At 35.0% G+C, this 18,121-nt stretch overlaps 3 protein-coding genes across 9 annotated transcripts; 2 read left to right on the forward strand and 1 right to left on the reverse strand.

Moving 5' to 3' along the window:
* The first annotated feature begins 4 nt into the window (after positions 1-4).
* Positions 5-3,899, forward strand: LOC306882478 (complex I intermediate-associated protein 30, mitochondrial-like). Of its 3 annotated transcripts, none has more exons than XM_079437125.1 (5): positions 5-235; positions 1,295-1,859; positions 2,729-2,914; positions 3,238-3,312; positions 3,476-3,899. In XM_079437125.1, exons 2-5 carry the CDS (start codon positions 1,341-1,343, stop codon positions 3,614-3,616), a joined length of 921 nt encoding a protein of 306 aa, XP_079293251.1. In that variant the 5' UTR covers positions 5-235; positions 1,295-1,340; the 3' UTR covers positions 3,617-3,899. The 3 variants fall into 3 exon arrangements, with proteins under 3 accessions (XP_079293251.1, XP_079293253.1, XP_079293252.1); XM_079437127.1 differs by having other exon boundaries at positions 229-292; XM_079437126.1 differs by lacking the exon at positions 5-235 and adding an exon at positions 239-500.
* LOC306882477 (nucleolar and spindle-associated protein 1-like) lies at positions 3,642-16,708 on the reverse strand. Of its 5 annotated transcripts, none has more exons than XM_079437122.1 (13): positions 16,525-16,708; positions 16,200-16,260; positions 7,464-7,529; positions 7,255-7,371; positions 6,984-7,134; positions 6,740-6,823; positions 6,477-6,589; positions 5,891-5,941; positions 5,509-5,672; positions 5,180-5,340; positions 4,964-5,086; positions 4,722-4,845; positions 3,642-4,227 (listed from the first exon to the last, which is right to left on the reverse strand). In XM_079437122.1, the coding sequence occupies exons 1-13, from the start codon at positions 16,587-16,589 to the stop codon at positions 4,140-4,142; spliced, it is 1,368 nt and encodes a 455-aa protein (XP_079293248.1). In that variant the 5' UTR covers positions 16,590-16,708; the 3' UTR covers positions 3,642-4,139. The 5 variants fall into 5 exon arrangements, with proteins under 5 accessions (XP_079293248.1, XP_079293247.1, XP_079293246.1 ...); XM_079437121.1 differs by having other exon boundaries at positions 5,509-5,669; positions 6,957-7,134; XM_079437120.1 differs by having other exon boundaries at positions 6,957-7,134; positions 16,525-16,703.
* On the forward strand, positions 8,112-10,604 carry LOC306882687 (protein Mis18-beta-like). Its single transcript, XM_079437513.1, has 5 exons — positions 8,112-8,459; positions 8,609-8,675; positions 8,773-8,895; positions 9,656-9,737; positions 9,882-10,604. Exons 1-5 carry the CDS (start codon positions 8,228-8,230, stop codon positions 9,966-9,968), a joined length of 591 nt encoding a protein of 196 aa, XP_079293639.1. The 5' UTR covers positions 8,112-8,227; the 3' UTR covers positions 9,969-10,604.
* Positions 16,709-18,121: the final 1,413 nt, after the last annotated feature.

The following is an 18,121-nucleotide window of genomic DNA, read 5'->3' on the forward strand; positions in this document are numbered from 1 at the left end:
CTCCACACAAAGGCGCTAGAGCTGCACTACGCATGCGCACACGTCGCCCCATAAACACCGACTACACACACAGGATCAGAAATGCGCTGTATCTAATAATTATGCATTATCTGTATACACACAGTTGGCGAAAATTATAATGATATTTGCTAATCGCTAAATGTGATGTGCGCGGGAATCAACTGCGAGAGATATTTGTTGTCGGTAGGACCATAAGGACGTGTGCTTGTTTCAGGTAAGGACAGATATATATGGCGCACCGTGATAGCATGTTTGAGTGGCAAAATGAGTAGTAAGACGCTTTTAAAGCCGTATTTATGTTTATTCGTTAATTTATGTATGTTTAGCTATGATTACACTCGGATTTTTAACATAGTTGTAACATGTAACTGCCATTAAAACATCTAACTTAATCACGCAGTGGCTCTTTTATGTGTTGACTTGTGAATGTCATATAAAGTCAAATGAGATTTATTCCTATTGCTCATCAAAGGAAACGTGTAAGTGTTGGCAACAAAAAGAGACGTCTGTAAGATATTCACATGTATTATGTATTGTATTATGTACATATTTTGTGTTATGTAACGTTACCGTTGTGGGTTTCAGTCTTTTGATCGCAGGAGACCCCCAAACTAAAATTGTAATGCAGCCATATAGTTCTATGTATAAAATCCCAGTTAATCCTAATTAGAAAATTATATACCGTGAACCAATTTAAAAATATTATTTGGAAAATATTTACTGTTTATTAAGTTACAATTCTACATATATATTTTTTAAATTTACTTTAGTACTGTACTGTTTTTCATTTAAATATAATTTTTATTATTTATTTTAATATATTTTAATTATTTACTTATTTTAATCCGAGTTTTGTTTTCACAATTATTTTAATCTGTTTTGTACTATTTATCTAGTTATTTTTGACTATATAGACATTTAGAAGCTATATAGATAGATGCCTTTTAAATTTGGGGATGAGGGTGCATGAGAACAATTATATTTGGAAGTCTGTGGTACCTAAAAAACTGAAAACCCCTGCTACAGAGCAACTGAAGTTTTCAATAATTTGTTCTTGTTATTTGGGATTATTAATCCGGAACAGAATATTTGTAGAAATACCACCTTTAAATTCTTATTCTACCTTGCAGAGTAAACCCCTGCTTTAGATAACAGACATTTTAACTTGGATTAGTGAAAACATTAGAATTCAGAAGATCAACCGACATGATATATGATGGTAAATAAAAAAAAAAAAAAGGTATTTCACTAAATATGTTTCCATTTTTTTCAGGATTCTACTGGATGCTTGATCTGATCGGAAGAGCTACTACTAGTAAATGGCTGTGTCAAAGACAACATTAAAAACTCTGTTTGGAGTTTATGGTGTCATTCACAGACAGACTCTGTTATTGCCATCTACCCTGAGATACTCCGTTATACTGAGCACCAGAAGCATCTATGAGCGTGATTACCGCAGACCAGGCCAGCCTCCAGACACCCGCTGGCCCTGGCAAAAAATACAGTTCGATTTCTCCAAAGGTGTGGAGGGTATCAAGAAGCACATTGGGCTGTTGAAGGATGAGTTTGTCCAGCGCTGGACTGGACCTGAAGGAAGGCCGTTAATAGATCACATGCTGGAACAAACACGTGTCCAGTGGGAGTTCCGTGGACCGGAGAGTCTCAATCAGTGGGTGGTGTCATCCGATCAGGAGATTGGGGGTCACAGTGAGGCATACATCAAACTGGGCAAGAACAACACCTCGTGTTTGCTGTACGGGACCTTGTGCTCCACACCTCCCCGTGATGGAGAGACTCGATACAGTGGATACTGCACTCTGCTATCCAAACAACCGCTGGTCAGTGCCGAGATCCAACATCTCTCCATCTGATCCATTATTCAATTCCTTGTCATTATCTTTTAGACCTCTTATGCACTTTTCTTATTTCTGCATGGGTTAAAGACTAATCTTTGTATAGGACATTGATAGCCACCAATTTATTTGTACAGCAGGTATTAAGAGCTAGTTTTAAAAATATTATGGAAAAGTGTTGATGAAACTGTAATATAAAGACTTATTCCATTTAAAATTGTATTTCCATTGTTTAGTAAACTCCCATCTGATCTGTAAAAATTGCATGAAAAACAAGGTTTAGACAGGGTTTAGATTAATCTTGGATTTGCACTTCCATTCAAAAGTTTAATGTATCATGCTCTCCAAGACTTTGATTAAAAATTCATAAAAAAAACATAAATATTATTACAATTTAAAATAGTTTCTATTTTAATACATTTTAAAATATAATTTATTCCTGTGATGGAAAAGCTAAATTTTCAGCAGCCATTACTCCAGTCCTCAGTATCACATGAATGATCCTTCAGAAATCATTAATTACATGATTTGGTACATATTAAGAAACATTTCTTATTATCATCAATGTTCAAAATTGTTGTACTGCTCAATATTTTTGTGAAAACCTTTTTCAGGATTCTTTGATAAATAGAAAGAATGTTCAAAAAAACATTGTTTATTTGAAATAGAAATCTTTGTAACACAATGAATGTCCTTGTCACTTTTGATTAATTTAATGCATCCTTGTAATAATATGTTATAAATGTTATAAAACTCTAAAAGCTTTAGAGTATGTTATTTGCATGCATTTAAACTGAGCAGTGAAGGAGCAAAAATATATAATTTGACCTTTAAAACATTCCTTTTGTTTGCAGGCCTCATTTGACAGAAAAAAAATATTTGACTGGTCAAGTTTCAACACGTTACATATGCGTATTCGGGGAGATGGAAGACCATGGATGGTAAACGTGTCTGCTGAGACCTTCTTTTCTCATCAGAGAGATGACATCTACAGTTACTTCCTCTACACTAGAGGGGGACCCTACTGGCAGGATGTCAAGGCAGGTCTTAAACAAATTAACATGAATGAACATCTAGAACACACTTCATCTGCAGTTCATATAAAAGTGCATCCAAATCAATCCGTTTTCACTACTGTTTAAAAGTTTGGTGTCAGTAAAAAATATTTAATTATTCAGCAGAGAAACATTGATCCTTTTAAATAATAATAAAAAAAAAAAACCTGTTTCAAATAAATCCTGTTCTTATCAATTTTGATTATTAATCAGAATCATTAAAAAAAAAAAAAAAAAAAACTTAACTGCAAACACTTGAATGGCAGTAATATTTAGTCCAAACTTCTTACCTGTTAACACTTTTACAGATCCCGTTCTCCAAGTTTTTCCTTTCCAGCCGGGGAAGAATACAGGATGACCAGCATGCCCTCTGGTTAGATAAGGTCAGCATGGCTTTCTTGTCTCCTTATAGTTTATCTCGTAATTTATATAAGCATTTAATCTTTGTTCTTTTTTTCCCCCTGATTATATATTTATGAGCATTATGACACAGATTCATTATAACATACTTCAGACTGTTAAATCAAAACTTGTTTGTGCTCTTAGGTAAAGAGTATTGGTTTTACATTGGGGGATAAAGCAGATGGCCCATTTCAGCTGGAGATTGACTTCATTGGTCTGTGCAACGACCTTGCCCACTCAGAGGAGTTCGCATATGAGCTTTACAAGAGAAACCCAGAGACCTAATTGGATTAAAGTAGATTCAGCAATCGTAGAAGACAGACAGACACAGATTTATTAATAAAACTTCAATGGACTTTTGAAGGCCAAATTTTTTTACACATATACAAACACGCACACACAAATAATGACCACATTTAAGACAAAGAATTACAAAGTGATCATTTATGAATATCGCTGAAGTTCAAATAAACATTTTGTGTGACCAATGTTTTACTGTTTTTGTCTTTACAATTAATTGAAGCTCAGTACAAATAACCATTCATACTAAAAATACATTAGGGCAAACACTTTCTTTTGACACGTATATCAAAACAATTTAAGAAGCATAATATCCTTATCTATATATGGATTTAAAAAATGAATGCTTTTGTTGGATGACCTCACCTCATACTAAGCATATTTACCTAGCAAAAAAACAAGTGTTTACAGAAGAGCAAAAATATGTACAAAAGTTTGGAATAGAAAAGACAAAAGCTAAACATGTACAGTGAGAGTCTAAGATAGCAAAACAGTAAAAACGCTGGAGTTAGGCCAAGATCAGACCTCGCCTGGCACCCAACATCTTCTCTTTCTTTTGTTTTCGGTCTTCTGTGTGCTTGGCACGTCGCTCCTCTCTGAAAATTAAAAGGCAAAACATATTCAAAGTGGAAAAGTTTCATTTCAAATAATGAGGAAATTCAAATGTATGCTAGAGTTTAAAGGTTTGGGGTAGTAAGATTTTTGTTATGTTCTCGAAGTCTCTTATGCTCACCAAAGTTGCATTTACTTGATCAAAATACAGTCAAATAATATTGTGAAGTTTTGTTACAATTTAAAACATTCTAATATGCTAATTTGCTGCTCAAGAAATTTATGATCAGTTTTGAAAAAGTTTTTTTTTTAACCTCGTTACATTTAAGATTTGAATATAAAGTTCAAAAGAACAGCATTTATTTGAATTAGAATTTTCAAATTCTAAAAGTATTTCCCTAACAATGTAAAAGTCCTTACGATCACTTTTGATCAATTAAATGCATTCTTGCTGAATAAAGGTACCCCCCCCCCCCCCAAAGAAAACTGACTCGAACACTAGTGACCAATCAGTGCACAACTAAAATAAGCATCTCACCTGGTTTGAACTTGGTGCTGTTTATAGTTTTTCTGGTGTGAAGGAACAGTCACACCAGAATCAGTGTGAACAGATTTATTAAGTGCTGTGCTCTCCTGTTCAGCTCCAAAAGGCTTCAGTTTTCCTGCAGAGGTAAATGAAGACAAAGAAAAGCAAGCAGATACAATTCAGTTCAATGAAGCACTGCCTGACATGATAGTTCTGGGCATGTAATTCATATTTTTGTCTGATTGTGGACATACCTTTGTGTGGTTTGTAGGCGAGTGGACGAGAGAGACTGGCCTTCAGATCAAATGTGTTCTTCTTGGAGACACCAGGGCTGACTGACATGCTGTTGTTCCCATTAAAAACAAATGGAGTAACTCCTGCAAAAAAGCAAGCAAAAAAAAAATTCAAACCAATGCTTCACAAAATCTTTTTTTTTTTTTTTTGGGGGGATAAATTATTATTACTCTTACTAGGTGTCTTGATAGCACCAACACTTTTATTAAGATCAGGTTTGGTAGGAACTTCAGATTTCCTCCCTGGAGTGGAGGTATGAGGGATGAGAGGAGACATACGAGCTGGAGTCTTTACCAGCGAACGCTTGTATTCGTTATCGTGAGTGGTTTGTGAGAACCTAGAGAAGGAAACGCAGCAGTCAACATTTAAGCACAGCTGTAAAAATCGGTTCTATTATAATAAACTATGTTCTATTTAAACACTTTAATTGTCAAAGCTTGGCTTTAGCACCTCAATTTTAATATTAAAAGCATTATAAACTTAAGCAATTAGAGCCCATATTTACCGGACATTGATTTTATTAGTGGTGAGGATAGTTGGCCTGAAGGCGGTGCTGTCCTTCAAAGCAGACTTGCTAGCAGACTGCTGAGTGAGCCTGCGTTTTTCTGCCAATGTTTTTTTCTCCTGCACTCCAGGACTGAAGAGAGACACTCTGCTAGCAGGCACCTTCTAATGGGAGACAATACCAAAGTTTACTTATGATTCGGGTCAAAGTTTCAGAAAAAACATACTTGTTTGACTCTCACAATTTACAATTCTATTTGAACAAGATGTGTTTTTTTCCCACAATTTTATAAAAATTATATTATTTGACAACTTGATAAGGTGATGAATCATGACACACAGATTGATACTACAGCTGATATTCAAGCTGTTTGGTGACTTACAGTTTGAGCCTTTGTTTCAACCGACTTCATTAGCGTCTTCTCTGACAGAGTCTAAAATTACAAAAAAAAAAATAAACCACTAATAAACAAAACATTTGAAACTCAAACTACACTGTTCAAGCCAGTGTTATTTTAGTTTTTAAAAAATAATAATATTTCATAATATTTTTGTTAGCTACATCAGTTATAGTTCTAAATATAGTTTATGTAATATTTATATTTTGTTTTATTTCAATTAACAATAAAAATATATGTTTCAATAGTTTTAAGGTGACAGTCCACCTAAAAAATTTTATATTTGTCACATTTGCTCATCCTTATGTCGTTGCAAACTTTTTTTTTATTTTACTTTTACGTTTTTTTTTATAAATAGTGTTTCCATTTTTTTCTCCAGCGGAAGTCAATGGAAATCAAAACTGTTTGGTTACCAACATTCTTCAAAATAACTTATTTTATGTTCCATAGAATAAAATAAGTCATACAGGTTTGGAACGACATGAGGGTGAGCAAACGATGACCATCCCTTTAACGACAATAACACTGGTTATTATTATTTGACAGGCCAGGGTTTCACTCTCATTGTTACCTTCAGCTCTTTGACAGAATTCCTGAGCACCTCCATTTGTTTGTTCTTCCTTTGGACATAAGAATCGATGGACTCCATCTTTTTGAAGTGAGCCTCATGGAGTTTCTTGAAGTCTAGGGAAGAGTGATTTGCAAATACATTACTCAAGGGCAAAGCTCAGAATATTTGGTTACATGTTTAATGCTCTCAAGTGAAACAGTGAACTGAACAAGATACTGTCTTTTGAATAGTAAGGAACTGGAAAATATATTTTGTTTCATTACTAGGAGTTGTCGGCCGCAGTGCAGGTTTTCTCTTCATCAGGCCCTCAAGACGAGGGATTTTACCCACTGTTCTTCTCCCTACACCTGCAATATATACATTTTAATAGTCAACACCACATACGTTGTGCAGGAACAAATCACAAGGTAGATCTTGATTAAAAGGTTATTTAATGACGTCTACTCTCAGTGAGCAACTTAAAATCAAGGCGGTTTTAACCTTTAACACTTGTCTCTGCAGGAGCACCTTCAGAGTCTGGATTGGTTTCCTCTGATTCTAAAACTTTCTCCACAGGATCTTCTTTATCAGATGCTTCAGGTGGAACTGGTGTCTGTGTGTCCTTGGGTGAGGACACCTTCCTCCTCTTGGAGCCCCTTCGGCCCTCCTCTTGTGCAGTCTAAATGTAATATATAAAAAAAATGAATTACAAAACCCAAGCCGTGGATATAACTAAAAGCAAAAGATGAAACCTTCCAGATTGAAAATAAAACTGCAGCCTACATATGCTCAATAATACCTGAGCAGTGACAGGTGTGGAGTCACAGAGCGTTCTCTTGGCAGTGCGGCCTTTTCCCCGGCGCTCGGTCACAAACGTTGCAGTGTGCGCGCCCTGCGCGTCCGCGATGGATGCATCCTGAAAAAAAAGCATTGTAATTTTGTTACAGCAACTCTTCCCATTTCAGAAAGATTATGAAGACAATAACGTTACACAAAAATAATACTCACATTTTCAGATGTCTGCTGTTGTTGTTGTGAAAAGTGTTCTTTTAAAGCTTTCAACAGCTTTTCAGCCTAGAAACAAATAAGAATTGAGCATTTAATAAAGTAGATTAGATTGTAAGTCGCTTTGGATAAAAGCGTCTGCTAAATGACTAACGTTAAATGTAGATAACGTTCAGTCACAAACTAACTAAATGAAAGGTTTGTGATTTGGCGCATAAACGCCACCAACATAACGTTATGTCAAAATAATTTAACTAGTAAGTTACAGCGTTCGTATTAAAACATATTTAATGAATCTATATTCGCTCATGCAAAATACAGGTCATTTAGTAACGTTACCTTCATATTTGCTTTCAGTCCAACCTTTTTCGCGAGGCGCTGCAATTCCGCATATTTAAGCGAATCCAAATCCATATTGTGGATAAACTCAATGTAAAATCTGCAGATTATTTATATAACTGTTATACTGAAATTGTCGACTATGTGATCCACAGCTAGGTTTGTTTAGGTGGGACTGCCGTTTGAAAAATAACGTGTTTCAAAACCAGCCTTTTCGGCTAGATGATTGGTTGAGATGCCAATGACGACGTAACGCTACATCCAATAGGAAGTGGCGTTTATGTCTCGTCGGTTTTGATTGGCTTAAAGGTTTCAGCAAAGGCGGGGCGGTTTAGGGCGCCACCTGAAATTCAAGCCCATAAATGAATGAACGTGGTTGCGTCTTTTAACTTGTGTGAGCTAAAACAACAAAACTTGCGTATGTAATCATGTCGTGCAGCACTCGTAGTTTTCTCGAAAGCTCTTATGATATCGGTCCATGTGACTCGACACAGACTAGTTCAATTGCAGATCAGCTAAGAGCGGTGAAGGACGGAGAAGTCTGTATGGTAGACTATAGGAACTGCAGTGTTCTACAATGCATGACATGCAACACAGTGCTTGGAGACTCTCTCGGCATCTGTGGGCAAGTCCAGAGCCTCCACAGTATAATTTGTTTGAGTAAGTTGTTCTAGGAATTCTTTTAAAAGCATGCAAATTCTGACGATATGAATGCAGCATTGAATACTTTTGTAAAAAGCACCAAAGTCCAAACACGTGGGTGACTGTGTTGTGATGAAAACCACTGCATTTAATCTTTCCCTTTGAAGAAGTTACTGAGGATGTGAGGGTAAACAAAAAGCTGGAGATGAGTTTGAATGGTCATCTGTCTTTCTCGTAAGTATTGCTGTGTGTTGATCTCAACCATTTAATCGTATGTCCATCATGTGTATGTGCTGGGTGTCCCATTATCCTGTGGTTTCTCTGTCTGTAGGACCTACCAAGTCCTTCACTGTGCTGGTTGCCAAGGTGCCGTTGGCCTGGTTGTTCACTCCACCCCAGAGCACCTGTCTGCTTTACGAAACCTCTTCCTTTTACGAAAAGAACTGATAAACTGGTAGGTGTAATGAAGTGAAGTGACATACCGCCAAGTATGGTGACCCATACTCAGAATTCGTGCTCTGCATTTAACCCATCCAACGTGCACACACACAGCAGTGAACACACACACACCGTGAACACACACCCGGAGCAGTTGTTATTAATTTGTTATAATGTTCACACAAACATAAGTGCACTTCTATTTATAAGGAATTGTTCACCCAAAATGAAAAATTGCTAAAAATCTATCCACCCTCAGGCTATCCAAGATGTAGACAAGTTTGTTTCTTCTTCAGGACACCTTTAGAGAAATGTAGCATTACATTATGGGTGCCGTCACAAGCAGGGTCCAAACAGCAGATAAAACATCATCATAATTTACCAGTAATCCACACAACTCCAGTCCATCAATTAATGTCTGTGAAGTGTAAAACTGCATGTTTGTATGACTGGAGTCATGTGGATTACTCGTGAATTACTGTGATGCTTTTATCAGCCGTTTGGAATGTCATTATGCCGGTCACCTAGTTACTGCTAATGTTACATTGGTGAGCAAGTGATGTATTGCTAAATTATTCAGAATCTGTTCTGAAGAAGAAACGAACTCATCTACTGTCTGGATAGCCTAAGAGTGAGTAAATTTTCATTTTTTTTATGTACATTTTTACTTTTGGCTGAACTATTCAATTAACTTTTTTTTTTTAACAGATTGTCAAATTTTTTACTTTTAATAATGAAAATTGAAAATTTAATTTTACAAATGTTTTACATTTTAGCTACATGCTAAGAAGTGGCACATGTGTTAAAGCCTCCAAAATCAACTTCAAACACAGACTCCTGGACAAAAATATCAAAGAGGTATTTATGCCCATAAATATTGTTTATTTTACAGAAGGGGATCAACGTTATATTTTATTCAATTATAGTATAGGTTGCCTTTACAGATACTCAACTCAGTTGGGTTAAACACTGTGAATTTTTTTTTTTCTTTCTCCTTTTTAGCTGAAGCAGGATTTAGAAGCTCAGCTGAAGCAGGTGAAGATTCTGGAAGGAATGATGGAAAAATTGTCCACACACAATGTAAGCTAAAGAAATGCCAGGCATTGATGTGTACAGTTATGTTATACCTGCTGAAATAAAGTGTATATATATTTTTGTATTATGTATTGGATATCAGTTTCACTCTTTGGAAATGTTTAAAATGAGTGAAATCCTAACTAAATTGGTTATTGTATTTATTTACACAATTGTATAACAGTAAATAAAAATGTATATTGTTTTATTAAAGAAAAACGACTAATCTAATCTCTTACACTACCAGATGAATATAACACTGAAGAAGGAAAACACAACACGTTTATGATTGGCACCATGCTGCTTTTTTTTATTGCTAAAATTTAACATTTTTGTACAAAATCATGCAGGGCGCATCTGTAATGCATAGATCAGACCAAGCATAGAGTTTCACATTCACCAGAGGCAAAATCAGCAACGCAAATCAGGTCATCAAAGCATAAACTTATGTTCTGCACTATCTGCATTGAACATGAAAAAACTTCTCATTTTATTCCATTTAAACTCACAATTGTTACTTTTGGTAAAATGTACTGTATCTTGCCTCACAGACTTGTTAAATTTTCATCATACAATACTCAAATCCAAAAAAGTAAAATTTATTAATACATCTGTGAATGACTTACAGCAGCAATAAACCTTTGGGATTTCATGCATTTGTAAAGAAAGTCACAATATTGGTCCACTCATAGATTTATCACATTTCTGCATAAATATGTTCAAGCAAAGCTTAATTATTGCATGCAGCACAAAAAATTTGTCCACTTCTACCATGCATCAAATGTTTTTTGCACTCTTATTTAAAAAATACTAGTCAATTAACAATGGATCTTTTTAATTTTGTGAATGTATTGTGGTATATTGTTTACCCACGATTCGCTGAGACAATGAATCATCAGAGTGTCACAAACTGCTACCAGAACACTGCTCATATTGCTGTTAATGAAAATAAGCTGTAAATATACATACAGCTTATGTGCGTCCCACAATGGTTTGTATGTAAACATGCAAGGTCAATAGAAGGGCATAAGCCCTGCATATATACTACCTGTGAACTTTCTTCCACCTGTCCAAAATAAAAAAGGTCTTTCATATTTGTCAGACCCTTGGAGCTACCTTCACATTTATTTGGTGTCAATGAATAATGGGGCTGTTAACAACTAGTTCTGTACTACCAAATATGAGCAATGGGATGTTCTGGATAAAACACTTACCACTGTCACAAATATGCTACAGATTTCTATTTCACAAACACCACTGAACAATTCTGACACTATAATTCATGCATAAACTGATTATTGCTTCTAAATGTTGAACCTAATACACATCATGGCTTGCATATCTTTGAGTATATTTAAAAATATAGTTTGCATTCCAGTCATTGAGGTATTTATCTACATTATAATGCTTTGATAACTGCTTTATGCCACTTAATATACTACATGTTACTTTAAAATCTAGAGTTTCTGCTACTAGGAATATTCTACCCACAGCTCTAGTCTGAGACAACATTACCTGATGGAGAATGCAATAGTAGAGGTATGAATACAAACACAGTTCTAGGTTACCTATCAGGACGAGAATACTTTAGTCTTTGTGTCCGATTATTACAGACCAAATAACGTTTCAGGAACAACTGTTTCCAAGGAATTATCTTGAAACAGTTATTAAATGAAACTTCACTTCTTCTAAGCCACCGAGCCAAATTTTCTGCCCGTTAGGGACTGTCGTTTTGATCCGAGTCAACTATTTTGGGCCCAGAACTTAATTTTGCACAGTACAAACTAGGACAAACTCACACAGTGCTTATGAAACATATGTATTTCAGCATGGCTAGCTGCACGTCAATACCAACCGCCATTTTTCTAACCCTCAGTATGCTACAACACATTATTAACTAATAGTGATTACCTGTGAATAAACAACTGTGTTTGCCGATTAAAAACTAAAACGAACAAACTGAGCATGAGTGAAAATGACTCGCCTAGTCGCCTCTTAATCAAATCGATCAAGCTGTAGATGCTGCATCCATGGTGGTTACTAACTAAATCATTATCTGCCTATTAGATTTTCTAAACAACTTTATTATAGCATATACTGAATGTCACTACGGCTATTAAACTCAGCAAGCATCGCTACCGTACATGCATGGCCATGTTTATGCTGGCACTACGAATCCCGCCACCCTAAAGCAAGCGGATGAAACTATACATCATTTAATGGAAGACATTGGTGATTTTGTTGTTTTTGCGAACAACTTGTCACTTGTTTGTACAATATACATATTCATCTCAAAACAAGACAAAGGAAATAAACAAATATTGCACATTTCCCACACTGAGGCCTCACTACTCTTTCTCCCATGAAAATTCATACTCGGTCCATGACACTCTTAATTCTACCAATCCATATGATAGAAACTACTGTACAAACGAAACAAAAACTGGGTACATTTTCTCAACACAGATGAAGTTAAATTCCTATGTTCACAGTGCACTGTTGCTGAGAAACAAGCACAGGCTGTGACCAACTTGCCATAATATATTTTAGATGATACATTAAAACATACTAAACTATTAACAACTATTTAAAAACATTGTGACCAGGGTCCAACATTTAACCATTCTACTGCCTTTCTTCAGGCCTAATGAGGATGATAACCATGAGAATGCTACTGAATTAAAATGACACGCTTATTTCACTCTGTATATTTTCTTGGAAAACATGTAGGACAAATAGATACTGGCAGCCAAACCTTTGGAATAATTCAAATGGTTTTGATTTTATGGTTTTATGCTCACCAAGGCTACATTTATTTGATCAAAAACACAGTAAAAACAGTAATTTTGTAAAATTATTACAATTTGAAATTGCTGTTTTTTATTTTTATATATTTCAAAATGTAATTTATTCCTGTAATGGCAAAGCTAAATTTTCAGCATACATTGCTCCAGTGTCCTTCCGGACACAATCTAATATGCTGATTTGGTGCTCAAACTTTTATTTATTTATTTTTTTAATCAAAATTTAACATTTTTGCTTCTTAATGTTTTTTTTTTGTTTTTTTTATGGAAACTGTGACACACTTCCTTGTAAAAGTTCATTTAAAAGTTATAAGTATGATTTTAAAATAGAAAGAAACTTTTATTTAGCAAGAATGCATCAAATTGATCAAAACAATGTTACTAAAAAAACCTATTTCAAATAAATGCTGTTCAATTAACTTTCTATTACTCAAAAAAATCCTGTAAAAAAATATGTCGGTCTCAAATCTAAAGCTAATTTGAACACTAACAACAATAAGGATCATGTGTAGGGCTGTCGCGATTCGTCGATTTTTAAAAATCGTCGACTTCATTTTGCTCGCGAAAACTAATCTGCCAAATACCGGAAGTGGCGCATTTCACAGACGAGTATCCTTAAAATAAATTATTAGACAATTTTCCAAGGCTGGATGATGTATTAAACCCATTTAAAATCATAATTAAGCATAATTGTGAATTCACAAACGCTATGATTTAATTGAATAATTATATGCGATGCAGTTCTAACAGTATATGCTCTTTAATTATTTCCATGTGTGTAGTTAAGCACGTGCGTCTCACAGTAGCTCCACAGAAACTGTTATCATTTACATGTGGAGCGTCTCAAACTCATCTCTGTGTGTTGTTGTGAGTTTGTGTATATTATAACGTTCATCTGGGAACGCATCGTGCGCCATTTGGTAAATCATTTATAAATCTACACAAACACAGGATATACATCGCGATTTCAAAATAAAAGCTCAACCCCTCACTCTGAGTTTACACGGTTTGATGTCCGCATATTAATGTAATTACAGTGGCTATAGCATTTATGTCTTAAAGAAATGGCCATATATTAAAGATTAAGTGGATATTTTGATTAAATGGTGCTTGGTCAATATTAAACAGTAATGTGTAAAAATAATCATCAGGCCATCAGCGCCCCTGCAGGCCTTTGTTGTGATGCGTAATCTACATTAGCTCTATTGTTTATAATACATTATGTATTTTAACAGTTTTGTTCAATAAAACCATATGATTTCTTGCTTTCAAATACTTTATTTGAAATAATTATTATTGCATCATTGGTATTATATATGTATTTTAAGTAATTTTAAAAGCTTTTGTTCACTAACATATATATAATAAATAATAATAATAACAAATATATATATATATATATATATATATATATATATATATATATATATATATATATATATATATATAATAATAATAATTATAGGGCCCTATGAAATCAGTTTTATTTCCAAATTCATTTTCTTCCATTTTAATTTTTCTATTAGTCGATAGATTAATCTAAATAAAAATAGTCGTTAGTGGCAGCCCTAATCATGTGAAACCAAGTAACGTCTGCTAAAAAATTTAGCTTTGCCATCACAGGAATAAATTACATTAAAAATATTCAAATAGAAAACAGTTATTTTAAATTGTAATAATATTTCCTAGTATTACTGTTTTACTGTGTTTCATCAAATCAATGCAGCCTTGGTGAGCAGAACAGACTTCTTTCAAAAATAGTTAAAAAACTTAATTATTCTTAATTATTTGGCTGCAAGTGTCCAACCAGTGATCTACAAGGTCTCTATATGATTTGTGTGATATTCCAAACCTATTAATAAAATAACATACATGAAGTGAAAAGAAACGTGCTCACTTCTCTTCCAACTGATTTCCAAACCATCTGACAGAGAATGACTCATTTACATTACTGTGTGAAAAGCATGTGAATATAATTTGATCGGAGTGCTCGCTGTGTGGGTCTGAGCTGTGGTAACTTCTGAGGTAGTAAAATAATTATATTTCATCATGTCCTGCATCTCATTAGCGCCCCAGCCCCACTAGAAAGGTTTAACTGTGGAATTTATAAAGCTTATGCTCAGGTCAGTGTGCCACTGTCTGTCTTGGTTTGTCACTACAAGTACATAGAAAACATGGTTCGTGGTTTTGCAAAAGCACCAATATGAGTTCTGAATTAAGAGAACAGCTATCTGTCTACAGTTTGTTGTCGCAGAAATTAAATTTTTCAGCCATTTTCAAGACTAAATAAATGACCAAATAGTGCTTTACTGGTAGGTTTAAAGCTAAGCCATGGAAATAGACAATCGAGAGACGGGAGCTTTTAAAAAAAAACGTGTCTAGGCACTTAATCTGCAGATAATAAAACCGTTGGATGAAGGTACTTCATCTTGCTTGCATGATTTAGTTTTGAAATGTGCATTTGTTTTACCTGCAAAGCAAGTGCGCTTCCACTATTTCCATTTTCACTTTTAACACAACCTGCAACCATATAAATACTACACTGGATTTTATTTATAACAAATATGACCAGAAGATGGCTCTGTGCTGTGGCACAATTGTGTTACTTTTTTGGACACATGAAGAGTTTATGGTTCTTTCATGGATAAAAACAACTTCAGTTGTCGTCTCCAAAGTGCAGAGATGAAATGTTCATAGACCAATGACAGTTGGTATGCTGAACAAACATTTCCCTGAAATAACGCTGGAGGAGTCAACTTATCGGGATGGAGAGCAGTTTGAAGAACAAAGACATGACGGTCTCATCTGCACAGAACGGACATATGAAACAGATCAGATAAGGCAAGGAGGTAGGGTTGGGTTGACAATATTGATTTTAATTCATCTTTATTTTGATAAACCAATATCAGTTTTTAAATCCCAAGATCAATCTTTTAGTTTATGCTATTTTGTTGATGCATGAATAAAACTTCACTAAACATTATTTGTAGCACATCTGCCACCCAATAATCACAGTAAGCCCTAACAGTATTAGCTTTCAAATCATGACAATTTTATGACAAAACTCAAACTATAAATACTATTTTGACAATCTTTAATATTAAACATGGAAAAAAACAGTACAACTTGCATGTACTACAAGCAATTTAAATGTTTGTTTAAATCAACCTAAATTTTATTGAAGTGTTTTAACTTATATCGTATAAATCAAACTAAATTTTTGTGTTGGTGTTGGCTTTAATGCTAAAAATAAACAGCAATTGAATTTAAAAGTTTGGACTTGTTCATTTAACCTCTAATATTATTGAAATGTACCAAATGACAGGGTTCCCTGTATAGTTTATAACATTAGTACATAACTTGTATACAGTGTATCCAAATGAACTGAAATCATAATTTAATAAAGTATCTTGTGTTATTTTTGCTGCACAAATTGACCTACCTGGTCATGAGTTCCTTTCAATACTGTTCCTTTCTCTTCTTGATATGACATATGAAGGGCACTGTTTTGATAAGACAAAGCAGGTTAATTAAGATCTGCATTCTCGTTTAACAATGTAGTTATTAGTTCTTGAGGATTTATGAAAGGAAAGGACAAAGTGCTTGGAAGAACAATGCAAATGAATATTAATACACAACCAAATAATGTGCATCTCTTCTCCTGCACAATGCACGACCATCTACCGAGTGACGCAAGTGCTGGAATGCGAAACTGCAACACAAAGACAAGCTCCTGTAGTACATGCCAACACTCATCGTGCACTTACCGTCTCCGGTGATCTCGTGCTGGTTTCGAACCGAGTGAACTGGAACTAAAAGTCACCTCCATCATACTCGTCGGTTGAGTACGACGGGCCAGGCTCTGCTATGTTCGCTGAGCCTGGCCCCGCTGCGCTGCTGAGGCGAAGGACTCCGCGCTACGCCATTTCGGTCCCGTGTGCTCTCTGCTCTGCTGCTGCAGCGCTCTTCCGGCGCGCATCGGTGTCTGCGCTCCGATTGGACAGCCGAGCGCTCCTTCAGGCGAACAAGACCCGCCCTCTGGGACAACAACAGAAACCAGTCTCACAGGTGAAGAGAGATTTTGATATGAATGAAAAATTAACAGCAGCATTATATATAATAACCAAGAGAAAGGTAGAAAAAAACGCCACAGAGAATCAAAAACACAACAAGAAGACACGTGAACTTTTTTTGAATAATTCACATACTTAATATTTTGTTCATGAATATTTAGGAAAAACTTCAAAATATTTAAAGTCACGATAGCTTTGAAGTCTCTTATGCTCACCAAGGCTGAATTTATCTGATCAAAAATACAGTAAAATTTTAATGTTGTGAAATATAATTACAATATCCTCCTGAGAGCACATGAAGGACACTTTAATGAAGGACATTAAAGTGCATGTGAAGACAAAGGATACATGTGTAACCAATGAAAAAAAAATCTAAACACCACATGATGGACTCTTTTCTCTGCTGCGTTCAGGGAGACGCTTCCGCTCCATGAAGGCGAAGAGAGAATGAGGAGGAGCTTCTTCCCGCAGGCCATTCGGAGTCTTAACCTCTCTCCACTCTAAGCACATCACCCCACACTTCCACTTTGCACATTTTTCAATTACAATCTGCACTAATTTGTAGAAGGTTACGTAAGGATAAATGAGTGGGACTTACATACCATTTGTCTTTGTCTTTAGTATTCCTTTTACTCACTTATACACTTACTGCACTGCACAGCACACGGACACTTTATCACTGACATACACTTTACTTTTTATAGAATCTATATAGAATCATATTCTATTTTTATTCTTCATATCCATTTTTATTCTCACATCTATTTGTTATTTTATTTTATTGCTAGTTTATTTCTGTATATATGTTTACTGTACTTTTTCTATTTGTATTGTTGTAAACTTGAGGTTTTTCTTAATTTTGTTGGACAATTTGTTGGACAGTCGTACAATACATTTCACTACATGTCGTACTATGTATGTATATGTATGTGACAAATAAAATTTGAATTTGAATTTGAATTTGAATTTGATGAAATTCCAAATATTTGTAGCAATAATGTTGGGGAAAAAAAACAGGGTCCTTAAAGTGGATCGCCATTCAGATTGACATTCTACTACACATGTCTGACCGCCTACTTCATTAATTCCATAGGTAAAGTGTACAGATAGGCCTGTGCTCATTTGTGAGTTAAGGCCGCGGAATGACAGTCTCAAAAGAATCTGCAAATACAAAAGCATGTATTTATAGACATTCTTAAGGCAGAACAATAATTCAAAGGACTCACGAATTGTTATGCATGAAATAACGGGTAGATACAGTATTTGAGAATCATTATGTGAGCAAAGAAAC

The sequence above is a fragment of the Barbus barbus genome (assembly GCF_936440315.1).
Source record: "Barbus barbus genome assembly, chromosome: 16".
NCBI classification, from domain to species: Eukaryota; Metazoa; Chordata; class Actinopteri; order Cypriniformes; family Cyprinidae; genus Barbus; species Barbus barbus.

What these genes read in the sequence shown, in the direction of transcription:
- LOC306882478 (XM_079437125.1), top strand. Translation starts at nt 1,341, where the DNA reads ATGGCTGTGTCAAAGACAACATTAAAAACTCTGTTTGGAGTTTATGGT. An exon ending in CCTACTGGCAGGATGTCAAG is followed by an intron (nt 2,915 to 3,237) that starts GCAGGTCTTAAA and finishes ACACTTTTACAG; the next exon opens with ATCCCGTTCTCCAAGTTTTT. An exon ending in ATGCCCTCTGGTTAGATAAG is followed by an intron (nt 3,313 to 3,475) that starts GTCAGCATGGCT and finishes TTGTGCTCTTAG; the next exon opens with GTAAAGAGTATTGGTTTTAC.
- LOC306882687 (XM_079437513.1), top strand. Translation starts at nt 8,228, where the DNA reads ATGTCGTGCAGCACTCGTAGTTTTCTCGAAAGCTCTTATGATATCGGT. An exon ending in CGAAAAGAACTGATAAACTG is followed by an intron (nt 8,896 to 9,655) that starts GTAGGTGTAATG and finishes TTTACATTTTAG; the next exon opens with CTACATGCTAAGAAGTGGCA. An exon ending in TGGACAAAAATATCAAAGAG is followed by an intron (nt 9,738 to 9,881) that starts GTATTTATGCCC and finishes TCTCCTTTTTAG; the next exon opens with CTGAAGCAGGATTTAGAAGC.
- LOC306882477 (XM_079437120.1), bottom strand. Translation starts at nt 16,589, where the DNA reads ATGATGGAGGTGACTTTTAGTTCCAGTTCACTCGGTTCGAAACCAGCA. An exon ending in GCACGAGATCACCGGAGACG is followed by an intron (nt 16,261 to 16,524) that starts GTAAGTGCACGA and finishes TTATCAAAACAG; the next exon opens with TGCCCTTCATATGTCATATC. An exon ending in ACTGCGGCCGACAACTCCTA is followed by an intron (nt 6,590 to 6,739) that starts GTAATGAAACAA and finishes ACTCTTCCCTAG; the next exon opens with ACTTCAAGAAACTCCATGAG.